At 32.1% G+C, this 22,831-nt stretch overlaps 1 protein-coding gene across 4 annotated transcripts in view; it reads left to right on the top strand.

Moving 5' to 3' along the window:
* The window catches only part of PHF14 (PHD finger protein 14), a 210,921-nt gene that overhangs the window by 131,183 nt on the left and 56,907 nt on the right, over positions 1 to 22,831 (top strand). For 2 of the 4 annotated variants that reach the window (XM_077754230.1, XM_077754226.1), the window contains exons 17-18: positions 4,506 to 4,535; positions 5,272 to 5,389. In XM_077754230.1, coding sequence (XP_077610356.1) covers positions 4,506 to 4,535; positions 5,272 to 5,389 — 148 coding nt within the window. The remainder of the gene's footprint in view (positions 1 to 4,505; positions 4,536 to 5,271; positions 5,390 to 22,831) is intronic. The other 2 variants (XM_077754227.1, XM_077754229.1) reach the window with 2 other exon arrangements.

Here is a 22,831-nt window from a genome sequence, read left to right on the forward strand (position 1 = left end):
TTTTTTTTTAGAATTTTTTTGTTTTTTTTTTTTTTTTTTTTTTTTTTTTTTTTTGGCTTCATTTTAAATCTTCTAACCTGGCTGTTGCAGATGAAGCTAACTGAATTGATCTCATTAGTTAAGTTATTATTAAATGAATTTGGATTCCTATAATGATCCATATTTTTTTCAATCAATGTACTTTAATTGTGTTAAGAGTATTTTTGTCTTTTTTACCACTCAATCATTACTGCTTGAGATAAAAATAGAAGTCTGTAGTGGCATTAATGAAAATATGTTGAAGATCTCTACACAAGTCTTCTATTTGAAAAATGATATAAAATACATTTTCTAATTATTTTGTTTAGAAAATGTTCATATAGGTGATATGCACTAAAGTTGTTGTAAAATATATAAGGAATAAAATATGCCTTTATTAATATGAAATGTTATTCTGATATTGGTAGAATGCAGAATTTTGTTCAAGCTTGAATTATTTTAAAAGTGATTTAACTCATGGGCCACAATCCTGCATTTTCTCCATCTGTTAAAATGGGTAATTGAAATAATTGGCCACTATTCAATGAAAAAGAATCTATCACTGCTGTTAATAGATTTGTGTGGGTGTGTTAAGCTCATAGTGAGATTTAATTTAAATAATGTTAGCATTAAAGATCAATTCTCTTGATCTTTCTTGTATAGAATTTTTACACAGAAATGATGAAAAACTAAGGAAACCCAACCTAATCAATTCTCTACATTTTTAGATTTTTTTTTTTAAGTGAACACATGTAATAGTATATATTTTTAGAGTCAGCATTTTACATTATAGACATGGGTTATAAAATGTTCCTTGACATAAAAAAAAAAAAATAGCTGTGAATATGGGTCAGCTTGATCACAAAAAAATGTACATCCCTTTTCAAGTCTCATGTTACGGATTTCTCTTCTGAAGTTTAGCTTATCATCTGGCTATAAGTTATAAGTATAGGAGGTGCACTTAATTGTTCTAGTTAGTTTAAAAATGGTTATTTAATATATTTTCCTAGTGACGTAACCAATTGGAAATTAATATAGTTAATGAATTCCTTTGGAGTAGTGGTGTTTAGCCTTTCTCTTGGCACAGGCAGAAATAAATCTGTTGTTTCTTTTTACTTGTATTTGTATTCTCAGTAGTTAGGTAAACACCTGATGTTGTATGGATCATAGCACATATGAACATAAGTTATTTTCCTCCTTTTATTTGTCTAGGGTGCTATACTTAACCATATGCTAAGTAAGTATTTTAAATATAGAACTATGTTTTTTGGTCACTGCATTTGGTTAAATCAGTGTGTAAAAGACCACGTATATTTAGCTGCATTATTATTTACACATAGGTGTCCTTTATGAATCTGATACCTAGGAAGTTGTATTTAATATTTGTATTAAGTAATATAATTAAGCAATCAGGTTTCCTTTCATCTTATAAATGGGATTCATTTTTTTCTCATTAAAACTGTAATTTTAGAATGCCCTGTAGTGTCAATGTGTATAATATTTATTAGATATTTAAAGGATACTTCTTTAAGCATCCAGTTTGTATTTTAGTAAAAGGAATTCATAGTGTTTCTTTAAAGGTTAGTTTAATATTCTCTTTTGATATTTTAAGATATTGCCTTTCTATTTAGTATGTGTGCTACTGGAATATTATAATGTTTTTTTTAATATAGACATTTGTGTTCCATAATAAAGTATATTGTGTCATATCACTATGCTTTTGTGGGTCAATGACTGCTCTTGGAAAAGATTTTAACACATTGCATTCACTATTCTTGAAAAATGAAATATGTGTATATTATGTGCTGCAATTATATGTTTCCAGGTATATGTAAGAAATAGAAGTAGAGATGATAAATAGCAATTTGATCAAAAACTATTTCAACTTTATTTCAGCTTTTAGGTAGAAGAGTGGTTACAGACCCTTAGTAGTTTCTGATTTTCAGTTTTTAAAAAAGATCTGAATTTGTAACACAGCTAGAATTTATTAGCTGACAAAACGTGCGAGACTTTTCATACTGTTGTGTGTGTGCATGAAATACGTAATCCACTATTTTTACCATCTACATTGTTCTTCAATTTCTAGGATTCTTAATGGCATCTCTTACATTTGTCTATGATCTATTCTTAACAAATTCTGTTCACGTTTACTTTTATCATTCAGGATATTTTTGTTACCAGCACATAAAGCTATGGATGTCCTCAATATTCTAATGTAGAAACAACCATACTTTTTCCACATGTAAATAATTTTAGCCGTTTGTAGAAAGAGCTTTTATTTGCATATTTATTAACAGAGCTATTGATTTTAGGATTGATTTATTTCTTTTTGTGTTTTTTCTCTCCTGGATTTCGGCATTTCTAAGCGTATTAACTACTCTTTTTTGCTATTTATTCTTGGAATTACAGTTTTTATTTACTGGTGAATGAGCTATAACTTGAGAACTCTCATATCACTCCCTAATTCTGACCAGCAAATTCTGCCTTTCCTCTGAGGCCCATCACAAATACATTAGAGTTCCACATGGAGACTAAGTCATTCTAAAAGGTATTACTAATGAAGTAATCAGAATTAGGTCATTTCCAAATGGCATATACTTCAACATTATTGTCTAACCAATCTAGCATACACAACCTTTCTTTTCCCTGTGCATTTATTCTTGAGCTGATAATGTGATTTTATAATTAATTGGAATTAACTATAAATTGGAACTATATCAATGTAGCAAACTTGTTTTTAAAGTTATTAGCTGGAAAAACATAGATAACAATAAGAATTCCCTTCATCTATGCAGGTGATATAAACAAATTATTTATAAAACAACAAATTAAGATATACCTTTATATTCATCGTGGTGTTTGGTGTGACTTATACACTAGAAATCATAATTTGAAGTTATTATGACAGAGTTTTAAAGTAAATATGCAATAGTTAGGTTATAATTTGATATGAACTAGGAAAACAGTAATGCCATAACTCTTCACCTATCAAGAGCTCAGATTCTTGGCAATCTGAACTCTAAGGAACATTGGCCACAACCTGAAGTGAAGCAAAAATACTATATAGTAAACCAAAATTGAGTCCATGTACTTCACTCAGTAGAAATTCTCATTTTCATGTCTTTTTACTGTCCATTTGCATAGTCTTACTAAGGTTAAAGATCTATTTTCTAAATCCACCAGAAATTTTTGTTAAGAAAATGCTCAAATAGAGTTACAATATCAGAAAGCAGTAGCTGATACTTTTCAAGCGAGTATCCTGAAAACCTATAAAAGTTGAATAGAAAAACTCAACTAGAAGAGCAGATAGAGAGTACTCCAAACACACTGTTAGACACTTAGCAGCATGTGTTACTTGTATCCTCCATGACCCTGACATTACAACGAGAAAGTAAGTTGTATTTGTTTCTTGCTGAAGTAACGAATGTGATTCTTTTTAAATTTTCCACCAAAGATTGTAGAAACACTAGTTTTCATGTTTGAAGGAATGTGGCCCAGCTATTTAGAAGTCTCAACTTTCTTGTAAATTCAGAAGTGCTCACATCCTGTAACTATATATAATATAATTGAAGGTTTAACTATTTAAAGGTAAAAAATTATATTGACAAGAAAGAACATAAAATTGTGTGGGCTTGCCATGTAGTTTTTTAATGTTACATTTGATGTTAGCTATATATTATCTGTTTTTTCTAAATGCCAGAACAACAGGTATTTGAATATTTTGACTGCTTTTAAGTGTATTTTTGATTTATTTATAATATTGGCATAGTAAATAAAGTACTGTTATTCCTATTTGATTTAACTTTTCACGTAGATAGAATTATCATGGTAGATCATTCTTTTCAAGTCCTTTTCTTGAGTCTAAAATAAGGGTTTTGGAAAAGTGCATGAGTTTATTTGGTTCATAAGGAGAAAATTTAGAGGAAAAAAGGATAAATTTATGAATAATATGTTTTAAACTTCTTTATACCTGAATAACTTAAGTAAGTTGCTAACTTTCTGAAACTTGATTTCCAAAATGGGTCTTTGGGAGATTGGATTTTGTAACATGATTTGAAATTTTTACATAAATTGATTTATAGTCCAGTGTATTCTGGTTTTTAAAAATCAATGGTTTTTCTTTGTGTGTTGTTTCTAACAATAGTTCCTTCCTCCCTTTTTTCTAATAAAGGTCATTTAATAGTAATTTTGCAATTTATTCAAGTAATATATGTTTTATAAAAATTTCTTCTTGGTTTTGTACTTGTGGTTTTCTCAGCATTTTAAGTTATAAATCAGGAAGAGAAACAGTAAATAAAGAGAATCTGACAGACTGAATAAAAGTATTTTTTAACTTAAAAGAACACAAGGAAAATGAGGACAAAATCCTTTCTATTAGATGTATACGTCTTTGTTATTTGTTATTAAATTTTGGTCTTGTTATTCCAACTGATGCACATTTTATTGTACAAACCAATGAAATAATGCAGATCTCTCTTCATTGTCAGCAGGATGAGATTGTCTGAAACGAAGAATAGGTATGATAGTTTTCTTAGATTTTGCACATTATAGGGTGGCAAAGACAGTATCAAAATATTTGTTGATAAGCTTAAAGATGTACTAGGAGGTACTTTGAAAAACTAAATGCACTGAAAGGAAGTGATAGGTAATTCTGAGAATATTTATATTTGAGAAAATAATGCCAAATTCTTAGGATGGTTTTTATTTGCTAGATTGTGTTAGCATGCTGTAAACATTAGAAAGTGTATTTACAATCTTCTTAACTTGGACAAAGAGTAATAAGGTATATCGTATAGAGATAAGGTATATCATATAGAAATGACTCCAGCTTAAAATTTTTTAAGTAATCATAATGTATTAGATTAAATTCATAATCTAGAATTATATATATATTATATTAAATGTTTTTAAACTAATGGATAAATTAATTCTTGAAGTTTAAAATTGAAATTGTATTTGTTGTGAATACATTTAGCTATACACATACATTCATTCATATGCTCTTAACATTTCTACTATCAAAGTGTTCTGAGTGATATTTATTTTGTTTGTTAATTTTATTGTTATATTTTGTTTTTTCCTAAAACATATATTTCAGCTTTAGATTGTCTTTGTGATAGACATTAATTTAATAATCTTGTGAACTAAGGATAGAATTAACAGTGTTGAAATGTACAGTAATTTGCGATTTATTTTTCAAAAAGATAGTTTTTAATATTATTTAGATATACTATAAATCTCTTTACCCTACAGGTGTGATGAATGCAGACTATGCTACCATTTTGGCTGTTTGGATCCCCCTTTGAAAAAGTCTCCTAAACAAACAGGCTATGGGTGGATATGTCAGGAGTGTGATTCTTCATCTTCTAAGGTAAGGAGAAAAGAAGTCTATAAGAAAAAGTGTTTCACTTCATTTTGATAGCCATATCATACCATCAGCTTTGTGACTTTAAAGATAATTAGAATTCTGAATGACCAACATTTTAATGTACTTCAAGAATATTTTGCCAAGGTTGTTTTTTTGCCCTTAAAATAAGAAATAAACAGCTCTACTAAATTATATGTTTCTTCTGAAATATTTTAGCTGTTAATTTTGTATACTTTCTATTTTAAATATTTTTATTTTGTATATTTTCTGTTTTTGATATTAAACAGTACTCTAGTCACCAAAGAAAGTCACCCTGCACTTACCTATCACACCTAAGGAATGAGTCATGAGAGATTTGTTTTGACAAATATATAGTAATATATATATAAATATGAATCAAAGAATAACCAATAAAATCTAATTTTATTTTGTAGATAACTCATTAAGTATATTGTATATGTTTTAATAATGTCTGAGAACTAAGTGAAATAAGTCAGAGAAAGACAAATACCATATGCTTTCACTCATGGAATTTAAGAAACAAAACTGATGAACATTGAGGGGAAAAAGAAAAGTCTGTTCTTTCACAAAACTAGTTTTTATATCCTAAAATTTATTTTTGATATTTATTTAGCTAAGTTAGAAAGGACAGTAAGGTCATTTAATAGTTTTTATCTTCAAAAATTTTTTAAATTATACCCTTTGAATATCAATATTATAACCTTAAATTGTGGTAATCTGCAGCTTAAAACTATTGTTTCCTTAAAGTGGGTGCGGGGCGCCTGGGTGGCTTAGTCGGTTAAGCGTCCGACTTTCGCTTGGGTCATGATCTCGCGGTTCGTGGGTTCGAGCCCCGCGTCGGGCTCTGTGCTGACTGCCAGCTCAGAGCCTGGAGCCTGTTTCAGTCTGTGACTCCCTCTCTCTCTGACCCTCCCCTGCTCATGCTGTCTCTACCTCTCTCCTAGAAATAAATAAAACATTAAAAAAAAAAAAATTTAAAGTGGGTGAATACTTAGACTCCTGATACTTTGACTCATTTGACAAAAATACTGAATGTATTTGAAATAAGACATCCTAGTCAGCTGTGGGTTAATCAAATTGTTCTTCCATAAGTAGACAGTGGAAATTAGCGATCTATTGTAATATGGACATGAAGCCATCTTTCTTAAATGCCATTTAAATGCAATTGTCTGTCCTAGAGTCAATTAAAATTGATGCTAAATTCCTTTCTGATTGTGGAAGCAAATATACATTTCTGTATATATCTGCATTTTTTGGCCAAATTGTTGCCTTTAGATTCTGAGTCTAATTTCTAATGTTTAAAAACTTTGATAATGGCCATAGAGGATGGTATGTGGATTGAGTCTAGTAATTCATTAATGAATGATCCACTTTTAATTTGAGATCCTCCAAAGGATAAAAAGCCACTATATTTAGAACATACCAAAATTATGAATAATCCTAAAGGCATGATGGATGTCCGTATAATTTTTGTAGTTTTACCTTTTAATAAAGTACAAGCTGTAATAAAAATAAAACAAAAAAATATATTTTTTAAGTTAAAATTATTTGTTCCAGGTTACCACAGACACCATTTACAAAAATTTATTTTTGAAAAACCACAGAAAAACATTTGATGATAGAAAAACTATTGAAAGGGTTTTTAAACCAAATTTATTTAAAAATTTATATATTAGTGTAATGATTATTAGTGGAATATACTCTGCATTTTATTTAATAATCAAGCTTTTTTGCTGCTGATTTTATTTCATTTTTTAAATGTTTTATTAGTTCTGAGAGAGAGAGAGAGAGAGAGACAGCGTGAGACAGTGTGAGCAGGGGAGGCTCAGAGAGAGAGGGAGAGACAGAATCTGAAGCAGGCTCCAGGCTCTGAGCTAGTTATCAGCACAGAGCCCGACACGGGCTCGAACCCAGGAACCGTGAGATCATGACCTTAGCAGAAGTTGGACGCTTAAACGACTAAGCCACCCAGGCGCCCCCTTTGCTGCTGATTTTAAACTATACAATATCAATAATTTTTTTCCAAGCATTTTACTAGGACCCAGACTTATATTTAATAGCAAAAGTTTTATTGCATAATTAAAAAATGCTTTACAGAAACTATTTAAATGGGAAAAAATAGTGGTTATACTATAGATTTTAGAGAGTTGCCTTCTGGGACTCTTAATGGTATAATATGATTTTTCTCTTTCTTTTTTTTTAACTTTATTTATTTGTTTTGAGAGAGAAAGAGAGCATTTGAGCAGGGGAGGGACCAGTGCAGAGTCCAAAGCAGGGTATGATCCCATCTGAAATTATGACCTGAGTTGAAATCAAGAGTTGGGCACTCAACTGAATGAGTCACCCAGGCATCCCATAATATGATTTTTCTAATACATCTTTTTGTTTGGGGTTTCCTCCACCCTCAACAAGCAAATAAGGAAAACGTCTTTTAAAAAATATTTATTGCCCTTCAAAAATACACCTTTTTGTGTACATTCTTTTGAAAGGGTTCTGCAATACTATAAATGTATAGCATTGTAGTCAATGCTTAAGGAATGGCTTTAAGTTATATAGTAAATTCATTAATGAATACTGAAAATGAAAGGGGACCTATTTCACAGATGTTAGGAGTATATCATACATTTCTTTTTTTAAAATAATCTTTAAAAAATGTTTTTAATGTTTATTTATTTTTGAGAGAGAGGAGAGTGTGAGCCAGGGAGGGACAGAGAGAGAGAGAGGGAAACAGAGGATCCGAAGCAGGCTCCAGGCTCTGAGCTGACAGCAGTGAGCCCAGTGTGGGGCCCAAACTAGAGCCCTGAGATCATGACCTGAGCCGAAGTTGTATGCTCAACCCACTGAGCCACCCAGGTGCCCCATCATACATTTCTTAATGCAGTAGGATGCTAGTAGCCATTGAGAAGGATAAGTTATTTTTATTTTGGTTTTTGTTTTTCCCTCTTTATGAGACAAGAGGTCTTCGACTTTGAATGGAAATCCATTAGGAAGGCACATTGTTAGGAAACTTGCATTGTATTTTCTGACCTCTGATTGAATACGAGATATAAACAACCAACATGATCAAAATTTCATCCAATTATGGTATAATTGGAATGTCATAGCATTTTACTATAAGGTTTATGGCAGTGAAGTGGATTTGTATTTTTGCCATATAAACATTGTATAGTTATACTTTTTTTCTAATAAAAAATTAAATTTAATGTAATAGTTAAGTTGGAAACTTAATTACCTTGAATATTTGTTGTTGCATCCATTCTGATTTGTTCACTTTTGAAGACTTTCATTCCTAACTAGCAGGTAGTAAATTTCTGTTTACATTTTTCTTTGAAAGATGTTTGCTAGTTTGGGTCCAAAGAAGAAAGCAGTCATAGATAATATCATGCTTTAATTTATAATTCAGTGAATTGCTGCAGAAGCTCTTAAATTAAGAAATCAGTATGTTACTAGTATCTTAGTCAAAACTAGCATCATTGTAGGGCCTAAAAGAAACCTACAGTGGAAGTTAATATACTTTGCTTGTCCTTCATTTTCCTTTATTATATTTGGTGGACTGTAATTTGTTAGGAAATACTGTATGTATTTGCCATGTTCATATATTTTAATGATATGAAAACTAAGGTAAAAATAGTTATTGCCGGAAGGGAAGTGAATCAGTTGCTGATAAATTTAGGTAGGGGAAAGTGAATGTAAAATTGTTATAGCCATATTATATATATCCAGCTTCCTTTCTGTGTGATAGTTTTATTAAGTTCAAGGAGTCTTACCTTTTATTCTAACAATTTGACTCCCAAATAAGCTATTTATTTTGCTTAGAATTTTAGATAAATACAAGGTGAGGGTATATAGCTGAATATATGCTTAAAAATACATTGCACTTTAAACATTAATTTAACTCTTAACATTATTGTCTCCAAATTTTGTGTAGCAGGGGAAACTAAAGTAATGCCATGTATATTCTCAGCAGCATAATATATTTATACATGACTTTCTCTTCAAGTAATGGTTTATCATTATGGGCTTTGTAAGGGCAAAAATCTTTTGTCACAAATCCTGCGTATTACTTTTACAGATATTCTGCTAAAGTCTAAGAAGATTAATTAAAACATAATCCATAATTTTAAGTTTTAGCACATGATAATATACACCTAAGTGTAGTTTCAGTAATATTGATTCATGACAGTTTACCTAAAACTAGAATGACTTTTTTTAAATTGAGAAATAATTGATATATAACTTTATATTAGTTTAAGGTATGACAAGATAACCATTCAATATTTGTATATAGAGTGTTTATTCTACCCAAACGTATAAAATATGGCATGATAAGACTTTCTCTGACTTATCAACCTGTTATAAACATAGTTAGTTCACTTTAAGTTTCAAGAAAAATGACTACATGGACACAGATATATACAAATATGTGTGCACACACGGAAGCACAAATCTACACACATGCAAACACATGGAAACACACATGCACAACACATATTCTCTCATAGGCTGTGCTTCAGAGACACTGACTGAGGCAGCACCTCTCCAGACAGCGTATTAAGTTTATGTTCAATGCAGCTAGTGCATCGCCACCTAGCTCCGTGGCTTAGGGTTTTTTTCCCTTGCTCTTTACTATGTTGCCATAATACTAATGTTAATGAGTATTATATGCCTGGAAAAATGATGCATTTTGTTCTTAATCCTTCTCTTCACCCCTCTCTTAGTTTTCTTCCCTGTTTATTCCATTTGTTCACCTAACCTAAATACTTAGAATCATTTTCAAGCCTTTCCCATCCTTGTTCCTTACAGAAAATCATTCTCTAAGTCCTGGAAATGTTTTCTTCCTTAAATGCTTCCCCAGTGTGCTCTTTGTTCCTTTTCTCCATTGCTATTGTGTTGATTCAATGTTCCACTTTTTCCTCATTCTTTCAGTTTCTCCTATTTTGGAAACTATCTAAATAGGTATGCCATACTCTTCCCTTCTACCAGTTCTCATTGCTAGTGGCCTCCAAAATGAAGTGTTTGTACCCTGAGAGATAGAGAAGATGACTAATTAAGTCAACTTAATTCTGTATAACATCTCATTGTAATTTCTATATCTGTGATTTATAATGTAAATAATATGTTAATACTGTGGAACATGATATAACTTCACACACACACATATATGTTAAGATACATATTTCAGATACTTTTAGTATTGGGGCACATCAACAAAAATGTTTGGAGACTATACTCCTATACTGGTACTAAAATAATCTTTCAGAAAGTACATTTGTCACACCTCTGCTTTGCATTTGTGTTTTTCCATCCTCTTTCATATCTAAAATATAACCAACAAAAAGAAAATTAATGTTATTACCATCTAATCCTCAGTATTCAGGTTTTGTCATTTGTCCTAGAAATTTCCTCTGTAAGCAAAAGGATCCAGTGTAGCATCACTTGTTGCATTTATTTTTCATGTTTCTTTAGTCATTAGTCTGGACAGTCCCTTTGTCTTTCCTTGATTTTCATGACACTTTTGAAGATTACAGGGCAGTTATTTTGTAGAATGCCTCACTTGTATTTTTTCAATCTTTTTTATAGTTAGATTCATTTTGTGTATCTTTGTTAAGAAATGCCACAGATGTGATGCAGATGCATTCTGTCAGGTAACACATGACTTCAATGTGAACCATAGATGGTAATCACTTGACTAAGGGGCTGTCTGCAAGTCTTTTCCATTCTGTTCCCCTTTCTAATTAATTTGTAGGGAAGAACCTTTAGACTATGCAAATATCCTATTCCTCATCAAACTTTCATTTTCTGTTTTATTCAGTGGACTATATTGGTTATTATCATTTATTTTAATCTTCAAATTGTCCCAGATTTGGCTAATGGAAGCCACTTCAGACTTCCTTCTACCACTTCCACTTGGCATCTATGTCCTTTTGACATGACCCCAGCAATCTTTAAGTACTTCCTTACTAAAGATGTTCCAGACTCCACTGTACTTTCCCTTTCCCTAGTCCTGGAACCAGCCATTTCTCCAAGGAACTCCAGTTCCTTTCAGTGGAGAATAGTATTTAGAAACCAAGATCTGGGTACTAGATGTGCTCATTGTTACTGCAGTGTTGTTCCTCCCCGTTCTTCTGGACAGAGCCAAGGACTATATTATATGTACACATACCCACTGGAGTCTATATTTTTGCCTTTATAAATACCAGAAGCCATTCCAGTTTTCTCCCGTTCTATATTGTAACTCCCTGTCAGAAAACTGGCTCCCATTATTCTTAAATATTCCTATAAAATTAGTCCTCTGATATAAACTTACCTCTCATCACTCTCCACTGCCACCCAACATGGACACCTATTTTGCTTACTATAACCTAATGGGCTTTAGACTGAATTGTTCAGGAAGAGGTGAGAGAGGGAATGAGGGTGGACATTTATATTTTTTACAAGCTCCCTAAATTATTGTAATGAGCAGTCGAGAATAAGAATCTATTTATGTATTTTATGAAATCATCAGTTATTAAGAAAGATTGTCATCTAAAAATGAACTTTTTTAGAATTTTTAAACAAATATACAATTGGCCCAAAACCCAAGTGAAATGTCAACAGACTATTTTAAAATTATGTTGTATACTTAGATATAAAATACAAAGCAGACTAAGTACTGTATTATTATTAAATATAGGGCAGGTTCACTATTTGGTCTTTTTCCAGGGTATACTTAATAAAGATCTCAACAACTTCTGTTAAAACACCCCAAATGAAGATCATTTATTTTGACATGGTTAAGTGAACATGTATAAATATTTTTTAAGAGTGCTTCATCCAAGTCATATATATTCACAAATGCCACTGGGAATTTAAGTGTACATCACATATTTTACAGTGACTGTGCCAGTTATGATTTTAGCTTTTCATCCTTATTTAAGCTCTGTTTGGTGAAAAGCTGTGGTGTATACATGACAGGTCATTATCTGACTACTACAAGATGAACGGTCTAGCTTGGAGACCTCCATTTGGTTCGCTCTTATTTGATCTATCTAGTGTAGAGCAATAATAAATTGAATTCATATGCAGAGAGATGTCATGTAAATCCCTTTGTAAAATTTTCTGGAACTGCAAATGCTATGCATTTCTGCTGAGGCAGGTGGTACTTTTTGATAATCACTAGTATTAGAAATCCCTTATTAGGGAAAGTATGATTTTTTAAAAATCTTTATTTTCCTTTTTTTCTTCATTAAGCAACTAGAATTCTATAACTGATATACTTGAGCAAACACTACATATGTGACTATTCATTTTCAATAAAACATTAACTGTGAATTTTGCCCCTTTAAGAACTGAACAGTCTTTCCAAGGAGTATCTTGCCATAGTACATTAAATAAGCACATGTAATTGAAACTGGTAATACCAGAAACTGAATGTTTGAATTTTATGTGTAATGAAAATTTATGAAAAATATAAAATTAAGGGGCGCCTGCTGGCTCAGGTGGCGCATGCAACTGTTGATGTTGGGGTTGTCAGTTTGAGCCCCATGTTGGGTGTTAAAGGTCTTTTAAATTTGAAGTATAACTGTTAAAACAAGGATTTTAAAATATTTTAGCTATTCATTTGACCTCTGGAACTTTATCTGAAATTAGGTTAAATTTTAAGTTTCTGAATGTAGCATGATTGACAGAGAAGTCATGTTAGGTAAAACGGAACACCTAACTTTTAATTCAGTATTCTAGCATTTGTATGACAGGCATTAGAATTTACAACAGTGTGCTTTAGCAACCTTTACTGAATTTTGATTGGCCTTTTTACCAATGATACAGGTATGTAAACGTTTATAGAAAAGTTGTTAATACAGTTTCTTACAGTAGAATCCCATAGAACAAATCCGTGGTGGTTTGTAAACTTACTAAAAGTCTGAGAATTCAAACTGGTGTGGTTATCCTTGATGATAGCTGTAGTTACATATTAAACTTTAGATTACTTCTTTGCTAGTGTGGGGGATAAAACCTACAATCTTCCAGTTATCTTCTACTTTACATCTGGGTTATATTAGGCTATTGCCTAAACTCTATACGCCTGAACTCTAACTTTTTCCACAGAATTGTTTGTATTAATGTCTTATTTAGCCCTTAGTTTCTAACTGAGTGTTGTACTTTGAGACTAGTAACAATGATTTGTGAATTCAGGAAGAAGTCAGAGCCATTAAGAATTCCACTAATTATAGTTGATACTATGTTTTTTTTAAAAAAAAGAGTGTATCTTTTTAAAACTGAACATTTATGTACAAACTGAACTTATTATTAGTCATTATTGCTTGCTTAAAAAGGTTCTTTACTTGACTGTTCTAGACATTTTCTGAAACCTATTCCTAGGTAATATTTTATCAAGTAACAATTTTGAGTGAAACAAAGACTATTTGCAGTTGTTCTCCATAATAGTATTGGAATCTATACCTATCTGTTAGTTCTGTAACTTAAAGTAATTTTCATGGTGACTGTGTACTACACATTAAACATACAGGTATACTTCAATATGTCATGGTCAGGTGTTCCTTAAGAATCTTTTTATAAATGTGATTTCTCTCCTCCAGGTACAGTTTGTCCGTGTTTATGACATACATTTATATGTATTTCAACATCATATTCACAGAGGAAAATAAATGATTGGAATCCCTAAAATTAGACAATTTTTTCATATTAATAATTTTCAGAATTGAAAAACTAAATCACTTTGTTAAGTTACACTTAACTACAAACTGGAAAAACCAAGCCACTTTCTAATTTAGATGGCATGTGGGCCTGATGCGTTTGCATAGCATGCTGTGGAATACCATATGTGATAAGAAACTAACTCATAACTGAGAGATAATTAATCAAAGTACAGTAGGGTGCCATACATGGGAATGCCTTTCAAAACTCACCAACTTTATACTATCCTTTAGTTTTTAAATAGCTTTTTAAAAAATATTTATATTATGTTGGAGGAAAAGGTGACCTACTAAAAATCTGGTAGTTAGACTGAAGGATTTTCATTACGGATTTTAAAAAGTTAATAAGAATATTTTTACCTATTAGCGCAGCATTATTAAATTTGGATTATATATTAATGTAAGAATGAAGAAAAAATGTAGAATACATTAGTTATGTAAACTTGTTATTCCAGTATTTATATAGGATATGAGGGTGAGAGACGTTGTTTGCTGCAAAGACATAGTCCTAGATGAAATAGGTGAGCTCATTCTCAGAGTTGTAAAGCTAAAGAAAATCATAGGGAACGCTTAAATCCTAGCTTCAAAAAACAGTGAGATTTCATGTATTCTAGATGTAGATAGTTTATTCTAATTTGTTAAATATTTATTTCATCATTGTATAGAATTACTTATCTATTATAAATAATCTTTCTAACCTACATACTGTGATGTAAGAAGCACCGTTTACCTACAACTAAGATAGACTTCTTCAAATCTAGGCTAAGAAAACTGAAAGAATAGACTCTGAAAGTTAATGGAATTGAGTTCTGAAATAAAATATACTTAAGCATTCCAATCTAGACATTCTGATAAAATCTTTACCAAGCTATTGATAAGATATTTAGGGTTGAGGCATAGCCAAAGTATGTTATGCCATGTTTATTACATTTTAACATGTTCATTTTTTGACATATCTGAAATGAGGGTGTGTGTCTGTAATCAGTGTATATCTTTAAATGATAATATATATTTTTTTAACTTGTAAATTTATGGGGTTTCTTATAATCTGAGGCATTGCTGAGTAACAAAATAGAGTATATTATATAAGGAATATTATATAAAGAAATTTAGTTTATCTAAATTTTCTAAAGAAATTTCTCTGTTTAGCTTCATGTTACTTTAAAGACTGGCTCTCTCTTTCTGGGAATATCAGATATGCTCTTTTTAACTTATTGTCCATTGGTAAAATACAAAATAAGGCAGATTGTAAGACTGTGGTCCACGCTATCGTCCCATGGCCCCAAACCTATACTATCCTGCTCCATATTAAATTATTAGCTTCATTTCTTACTTTGACAGGACCCTAGGACTACCTTTAACTAATTTTAATAGGTTATGTGAACATCACTTTATTCCTTCTTGTACTTTTAAAAAAGTTTCTTTCAGTTTTCTGATTTAAATCATACTTTGACATTTTCATCACTTGTCAACCCACATTGCCCACATGCTAGTGATTTTTTTCTCAAAGCCTACAAACCACCTGCACCACGATCTTCTAAAGTACTGTTAAATTATCAGTTTGGAAGGCCCCATACAGACCCACTAAATCAGTATTTCTAGAATGTTACTCAAGAATTAGCATTTTTATTTTATTTACTTATTTTTTTAATGTTTATTTTCGAAGGAGAGAAAGAGAGAGACAGAGTCTTAGCTGGGGAGGAGCAGAGAGAGAGGGAGACAAAGAATCTGAAACAGGCTGTACGCTCTGAGCTATTAGCACAGAGTCCAACGCAGGGCTCAAACTCAGGAATCGTAAGATCATGACCTGAGCTGAAGTTGGATGTTTAACTTACTGAGCCATCCAGGTGCCCCAAGAATTAGCATTTTTATAAGCACCATAGGTGATAATTAAAGTTTAAGAATGACTGCTTTTGACCTAATTTCTTTTAAATTTCTTACATTTAGTTTTGTCTCTACTTGAGGTTTTCACTTTTTATGCCTATAGATTTGCTGTTCTGTCGTAGGACTATCTTTCAACCTCCCAGGCAGGTTCAAAGTAGATTGGTGATACCTGATTCAGGCTCACTGCAGTAGCATTCCTGGATTACTATTATACCCTATTCCCTTTCCTCTTTCCAAGTTCTGGAATTGCTCAGCAACAACTCAGGGATCTTCCCTGAGCTATTAATTCAGTTTGTCCCCATCAAGAATCTTCCTCGGGTATTCTGCTTAATCTTTTGTCTGCTTCGTTGCAGCAGTTGATACTGTTGGTAACTTCTTCCTTTTTACAGATTCCTTCCTTGCTTTTCAGTGAACTTATTTTCTCCTCATTTTCTCCCTTCTTAGCAGACCATATCTTTTGGGGTTTTTTGATAGGCTTCTTTTCACCATCTTTTCTTACTTTGCAGGTGACAGCATCCATACCCAAAGCTCAGTACCACACCAGTTTTGCTACAGGAAAACATGGGATTTAGGATTTAATGATCCATCTATGTTTTCTGAGTTAATGTTCATCAAGGGAGACTTTCTAACTTATAAAATATTAGCCTTTGAGGGGCATCTGGGTGGCTCAGTAGGTTAAGCATCTGACTTGATTTCAGCTCAGGTCATATCATTTCATAGTTCGTGAGTTAGAGCCTTGTGTCTTGGGAATCTGTGTCTCCCTCTCTCTCTCTGCCCCTCCTCCCGTCAAAAATAAATAAATAAACATTAAAAAAATAAAAATAACATCCTTTGTCTAACAATTAAAGATATAATGTAATGATAAATTCACCAATAAGTTTTAGTTGGCTGTTGCCAATATCTAGTCTGGTCTCCTGGAGAAAAGCTAAAAAATCTTACAGTAGCAACTTCTAACAGGAAGAAGGAACAACTGAGTTTTGGGTGGGTGTAAAATGGTGTAATGACTTTGAATGCAGAATAAGTTCTGTTGATCTAATGAACAGCATGTAATCATAGTTGAAAATACTGTATTACATATTTTGAAGTTGCTAAGAAAGTAGATTTAAGTGTTCTCACCACAGAAAAAAAGAGATGGTAATTATTTGATGTAATGGAGGTATTAACTAACACAGTAGTGGTAATCATTTTGCGATATATGTGTATCAAGCCAATACAGTGTACACCTTAAACTTACACAATGTTATATTATATCTCAATAAAGTCAGGGAAAAATTTAAAAATTACTATGAAGTTTAGTGTTTATTTAAGTAGCAGAGTATGTATCAACTTGATCTCCAAGTGAAATACTGTTTTGGACACATGATTAAGTATGCTATAATTGAGGTATCAGACTTTGAGTTTTGTTTAATGTTAGAGAGTAATAATTCTAAATAGCAGTTTTTAATATAATAAAACTAAAACTAACACCCTTTATATAAAATCTTGCTTTAAAAATGTATGCTTATTTTTTTCTTTCTTTTTTCCTCTGAGTCAGCTATTCTGGAGAAAACTGGCATCAGAAAAGAAATTACATACATTATGTATTTTTAAAATTTCTTATAAATTGATACATGATCATTGTAGAATATTTGGAAATTTTTTAAAAAACATGATGAAAAGTTAAAATTAACTTGCTATTATAGTACCTATAGACATTATATTTTTGCTCACGTTTCAGTAGTATATATAACTACAACCTACCCTTTAAAAATAGCAGTCATATTATACATTTTGTCATATAATAGCCTTTTCTTCATGTAATTGTGTATGTGACCATTTTCCATGTTTCAGATACTTTTCTCTAACCAGAGTTTTAAGTACTATACATTTCCTTACATAGATACACTCTTGGTTTAATTGCTAGGTCACAAAAAAAGAATATTTTAAGAATGAAGATTTATCATTTTAGAAATAATATTAGCAGTTAACATTTACTGAGTACCTCTATGTGCCTAGCATTATTTAAGTACTTAAAATATATAATCTCATTTAATTCTCACCACAGTCTTCAAGGTAGTTACTTTTTTAATCTCCTTTCTATGGGGGGAAAAATGAGGTTCAGAGAACTTAAGGATTATATACCCAGTGGTTTAACAGCGATTCAAACCCAGATCTGCCTGATCTGGAGCCTGTGTTTTAGAAGCTTCCTTTCATATATACTGAAGTAGGTATTTTCCATTCCTTGTTGCATGAGATCCTCAAATTAGATTTTGTCCTGAGGTCATTGTAGATTTTCATAGTGTAGAAACTTAGGTAATTTTTTAAATAAATAAATACCACGAGTAATAGGAAAATGAAAAATACCTTTCTTGTTAAGTGGGATATGTTTTGGTCTTTCTAGTGAAAAGGGGAATAAAGCCGAGAGGTAATTCTTAAAACAGATTAATTAAAGATGGTCCTACTGTAAGGTGTAGAAGACAGGCCATAACTTCTCAAGGCCCTTTCTTCATAGTTGAGTGAAACGGGTATCTGTGTTAGGGTAGCGACCACTTCATAATATATGTAGACCCAGCAAAATCTAATCTGTGTACTTGGAGGGAGGTGAGGAAAAGGGATCTAAGTAGGCACTAAATACTAAGTACTGTATTTTTCCTGAGTCAAATATTATATATTTTTTAAATTAATTTCTTCCTTTATTTTTTAATATTTTTTGGCTGAATTCTTTATTTTTTATTTTTGTAAATATCCAATTTAGTTAACATATAGTGTAATAATGATTTCAGAAAGAAAATTCAGTGATTCATCATTTACATATAGAATTCAGTGCTCGGGGTGCCTGGGTGGCTCAGTTGGTTGAGCGTACAACTTCGGCTCAGGTCCTGATCTCACGGTTTGTGGTTCCAGGCCCTGTGCTGACAGCTCAGAGCCTGGAGCCTGCTGAGGATCCTGTGTCTTCCTCTCTCTCTGCCCCTCCCTCACTCATGCTGTGTTTCTCTCTGTCTCAATAATAAATATTTTTAAAAAAATTAGAATTCAGTGCTCATCCCAACCATTGTCCTCCTTAATGCCCATCCCCCAGCCCAACACCCTGCCAGCAACCCTCAGTTTGTTCTCTGTATTTAGGAGTTTCTTATGGTTTGTCTCCCTCTCTGTTTTCATGTTATTTTTGCTTCCCTTCCCTTATGTTCATCTGTTTTATATCTTAAATTCCACATGAGTGAAGTCATATGATATTTGTCTTTCTCTGACTTATTTCACTTAGCATAAAACACTCTAGTTCCATTCACATTGTTGGAAATGGCAAGACTGCATTCTTTCTGATCACCAGTAATATTCCATTGTATGTATGTGTGTATATATATAATATATATAACATAATATATATTATATAATATATATTAATTAATAAATATAATATATATTAATATATATTATATATACACCACATCTTCTTTATCAGTTTGTCAGTGGACATTTGGACTCTTTCCATACCTTGGGTATTGTCGATAGTGCAGCTATAAACATTGGGGTGTATGTGCATTTATCCTTTGGATAAGTAGCTAGTAGTGCAACTGCTGGGTTGTAGGGTAGTTTTATTTTTAATTTTTTGAGGAACCTCCTTACTATTTGCCAGAGTGGCCACTCCAGTTTGCATTCCCACCAGCAGTGCAAAAGGGTTCCTCTTTCTGCACATGCTCATCAACATCTGTTGTTGCCCGAGTTGTTAATTTTAGCCATTATGACAGGTGTGTGGTGGTATCTCATGGTGGTTTTGATTTGTATTTCCCTAATTATGAGTGAGGCTGAGTATCTTTTCCCTGATGATGAGTGTCTGTTAGCTATCAGGATGACTTCTTTGGAAAAATGTCTATTCATGTCTTCTGTCCATTTCTTCGCGGGATTATTTGTTTTTTGGGTGTTGAGTTTGATAAGGTCTTTATAGACTTTGAACTAACCCTTTATCTGATAGGTCATTTGCAAATATTTTCTCTGATTCTGTCAGTTGCATTTTAGTTTTGCTGACTGTTTCCTTCACTGTGCAGAATTTTTTATCTTGATGAAGTCCCAATAGTTCATTTTTGCTTTTGTCTCCCTTGCCTCTGGAGATGTCAAGTAAGAAGATGCTGCAGCCAAAGTCAGAGTATTCTTGCCTGTTTTTTCTTCTAAGATTTTGATAGCTTCCTGTCATACAGTTAGGTCTTTCATCCATTTATGTTTATTTTTGTGTATGATGTAAGAAAGTGGTCCAGTTCATTCCTCTGAATGTTGCTGTCCAGTTTTCCCAACACTATTTGCCGAAGAGACTGTCTTTTTTCCATTGGATATTCTTTCCTGCTTTGCTGAAGACGAGTTGATCATACACCTGTGGGTCCATTTCTGGGTTCTCTGTTCTGTTCGAACGATCTACTTGTCTGTTCTTGTGCCAGTACCATACTGTCTTGATGATTACAGCTTTGTAATATAGGCTAAGGTCCAGGATTGTGATGCGTCCAACTTTGGTTTTCTTTTTCAGGATTGCTTTGGCTATTTCAGGTCTTTTGTCATTCTATACAGATTTTAGGATTATTTGTTCTAGCTCTGTGAAGAATGCTGGTATTATTTTGATACGGATTGCACTAAGTGTATAGATTGTTTTGGGTAGTAATGGCACTTTAACAAAATTTGTTCTCTAATCTATGAGCATGGAATGTTTTTCCATCTTTTTGTGTGTCTTCAATTTCTTTCATAAGCTTTCTATAGTTTTCATTCAGTTTATAGATTTTTCACCTCTTTGGTTAGGTTTATTCCTAAGTATTTTGATTTTTGGTGAAATTATAAATGGGATCAATTCCTTGATTTCCCTTTCTTCTGCTTCATTATTGGTGTATGGAAATGCAACTGATTTCTGTTCATTGGTTTTATATCCATAACTTTGCTGAATTCATGGATCGGTTCTAGCAGGTTTTTTTGGTGGGGTCTTTTGGGTTTCCACATAGATAATCATGTCTTCTGTGAAGAGTGAATTTGACTTCCTCCTTGCCGATTTGGATGTCTTTTATTTCTTTGTGTTGTCTGAATACTGAGGCTGGGACTTCCAATACAATGTTGAATAAAAGTGGTGAGAGTGGACATCCCTGGGGTATTCTTCACCTTATGGAGAAAGTTCTCAGTTTTTCCCCATTGAGTATGGTATGAGTGGTGGGTCTTTCATAAATGGCCTTTATGATCTTAAGGTATGATCCTTTTATCCCTACTTTCTTGAAAGCTTTTATCAAGAAAGGATGTTGTATTCTGTCAAATGCTTTTTCTGTATCAAGTATTATATCTTAATGTTTATCATGAATTGTGTAATTTGAAAACCTGTACTGTAAAAAGAAACTAAAACCAGCCACATTTGGTTTCTTTGCAAAGATAGTTTAAGAATATTCTGATTTGTGCAGTGTCAGACACTTTGTGTACAAATTGAAAGATTTTGCATATATATTTTTTAATATCAGCATTCTTTTATAGAAAAAGCCTCTTATTCAAAAATAATACCTGTAAGTGGATTTGATCCTAATTATAATGTTATTTAGATTCATTTGGGTTAATTTTTTTGCTATTCTTTTTTGTCAGCCAGAGAATATGAAATTATTACCTGACTTATAAGTTAAAAAATGTCTCCCTCCTCCTTGGCAGATAAAAATCCATATGTGTAACTGTGTTGTTCTACCAGTTTTCTACCTGTGACCTACCATAGCCATCTTGGTTCTGAAGTGATTTCAGACTTCTACAAGTTTTTTTAGCTTTAATATATTGTTCTCTTTTTTCCTCTGAACTATATTCATATGCTAAATTTAAACTCTGGTCACCTCAGATGCAATCTATTTTAATGTTTTCTCTGAAGGTTTCTTAAAGGTTTATGTTGTAGTGTTATATCTTCATTGAAGTTAAGATGGTTTTTTGTTAAATGTACCTTCAATAATGGCTACAAATGATTATCTGGTTCGCTGGCTTGAAAACTCTTTAAAGTATGCATATAGAGGTTACAGTTTTTAAGAATCACTTTGAAAAGTTCAGGCTGCATCAGTTCATTTTTATTAGCTCACTTTTGTGTTCCTGAGGGACTCGACTGTTTTCTCAACTTTCAAAGACTATGCATTATAGTACTGTGTGAATTCTATTTCTAGAATCTCTTTTCTAGATTTAGATGACCAGATACTTGTGAATCAGTTTCCAAAGCACAGATAGGTAGCTTAAAGCAAGTCATGTATATAAGGTATTTCTGCATTATTTCCTTATTTTAATGCAACAGTTTCAATATGTATCTCAAAACAACAACAAAATCATCACTTAATAACCCAATATAAAATTTATTCTAGTATGCACTCATTAAGGTTAGTTATCATTTATTAGTTGTTCCCCACTTTAAGTCATTTTAGGACTGAGAATGAAGTAGATATTTTCAGAAAACACTCTGCTCTTTTACAAGGAGAGTGCCAAGTGATTTAGACACTTGTCTTCCTTTTCCCGGTGACATTTAATGACAGTATAGCAGTTTTAACCTGTTTGCAGAAAAATGACTATATTAAGTACCATCTTATTCTCCATTTCTTTTTGAGGGCTCCCAATACTACTATTCATGAATCTAATTTTTGCAGTGAGATAAACTTCCATTATGATTTAGCTGTTTCAAAATCCCCCAATTTTTTCTTTTTTCCTACTCTTTTTCCCCTTCTCATTTTTTCCCTGAGGTGTAATCAATAATCTAAGTATTTGTGGTCCTTTATCAGTAAAAACAAAACAAAACAAACCCCCAAAAAACCCTAAAACCTCTTCTAGTATAGGAATCTCTCTAATAGGGTCAAATATAGTTAGTTACTTTTTAAATTAATATTAGTTGTTTTTA

Source organism: Crocuta crocuta, unplaced genomic scaffold, assembly GCF_008692635.1.
Source record: "Crocuta crocuta isolate KB4526 unplaced genomic scaffold, BGI_CrCroc_1.0 scaffold292, whole genome shotgun sequence".
In the NCBI taxonomy this organism is placed as follows: Eukaryota; Metazoa; Chordata; class Mammalia; order Carnivora; family Hyaenidae; genus Crocuta; species Crocuta crocuta.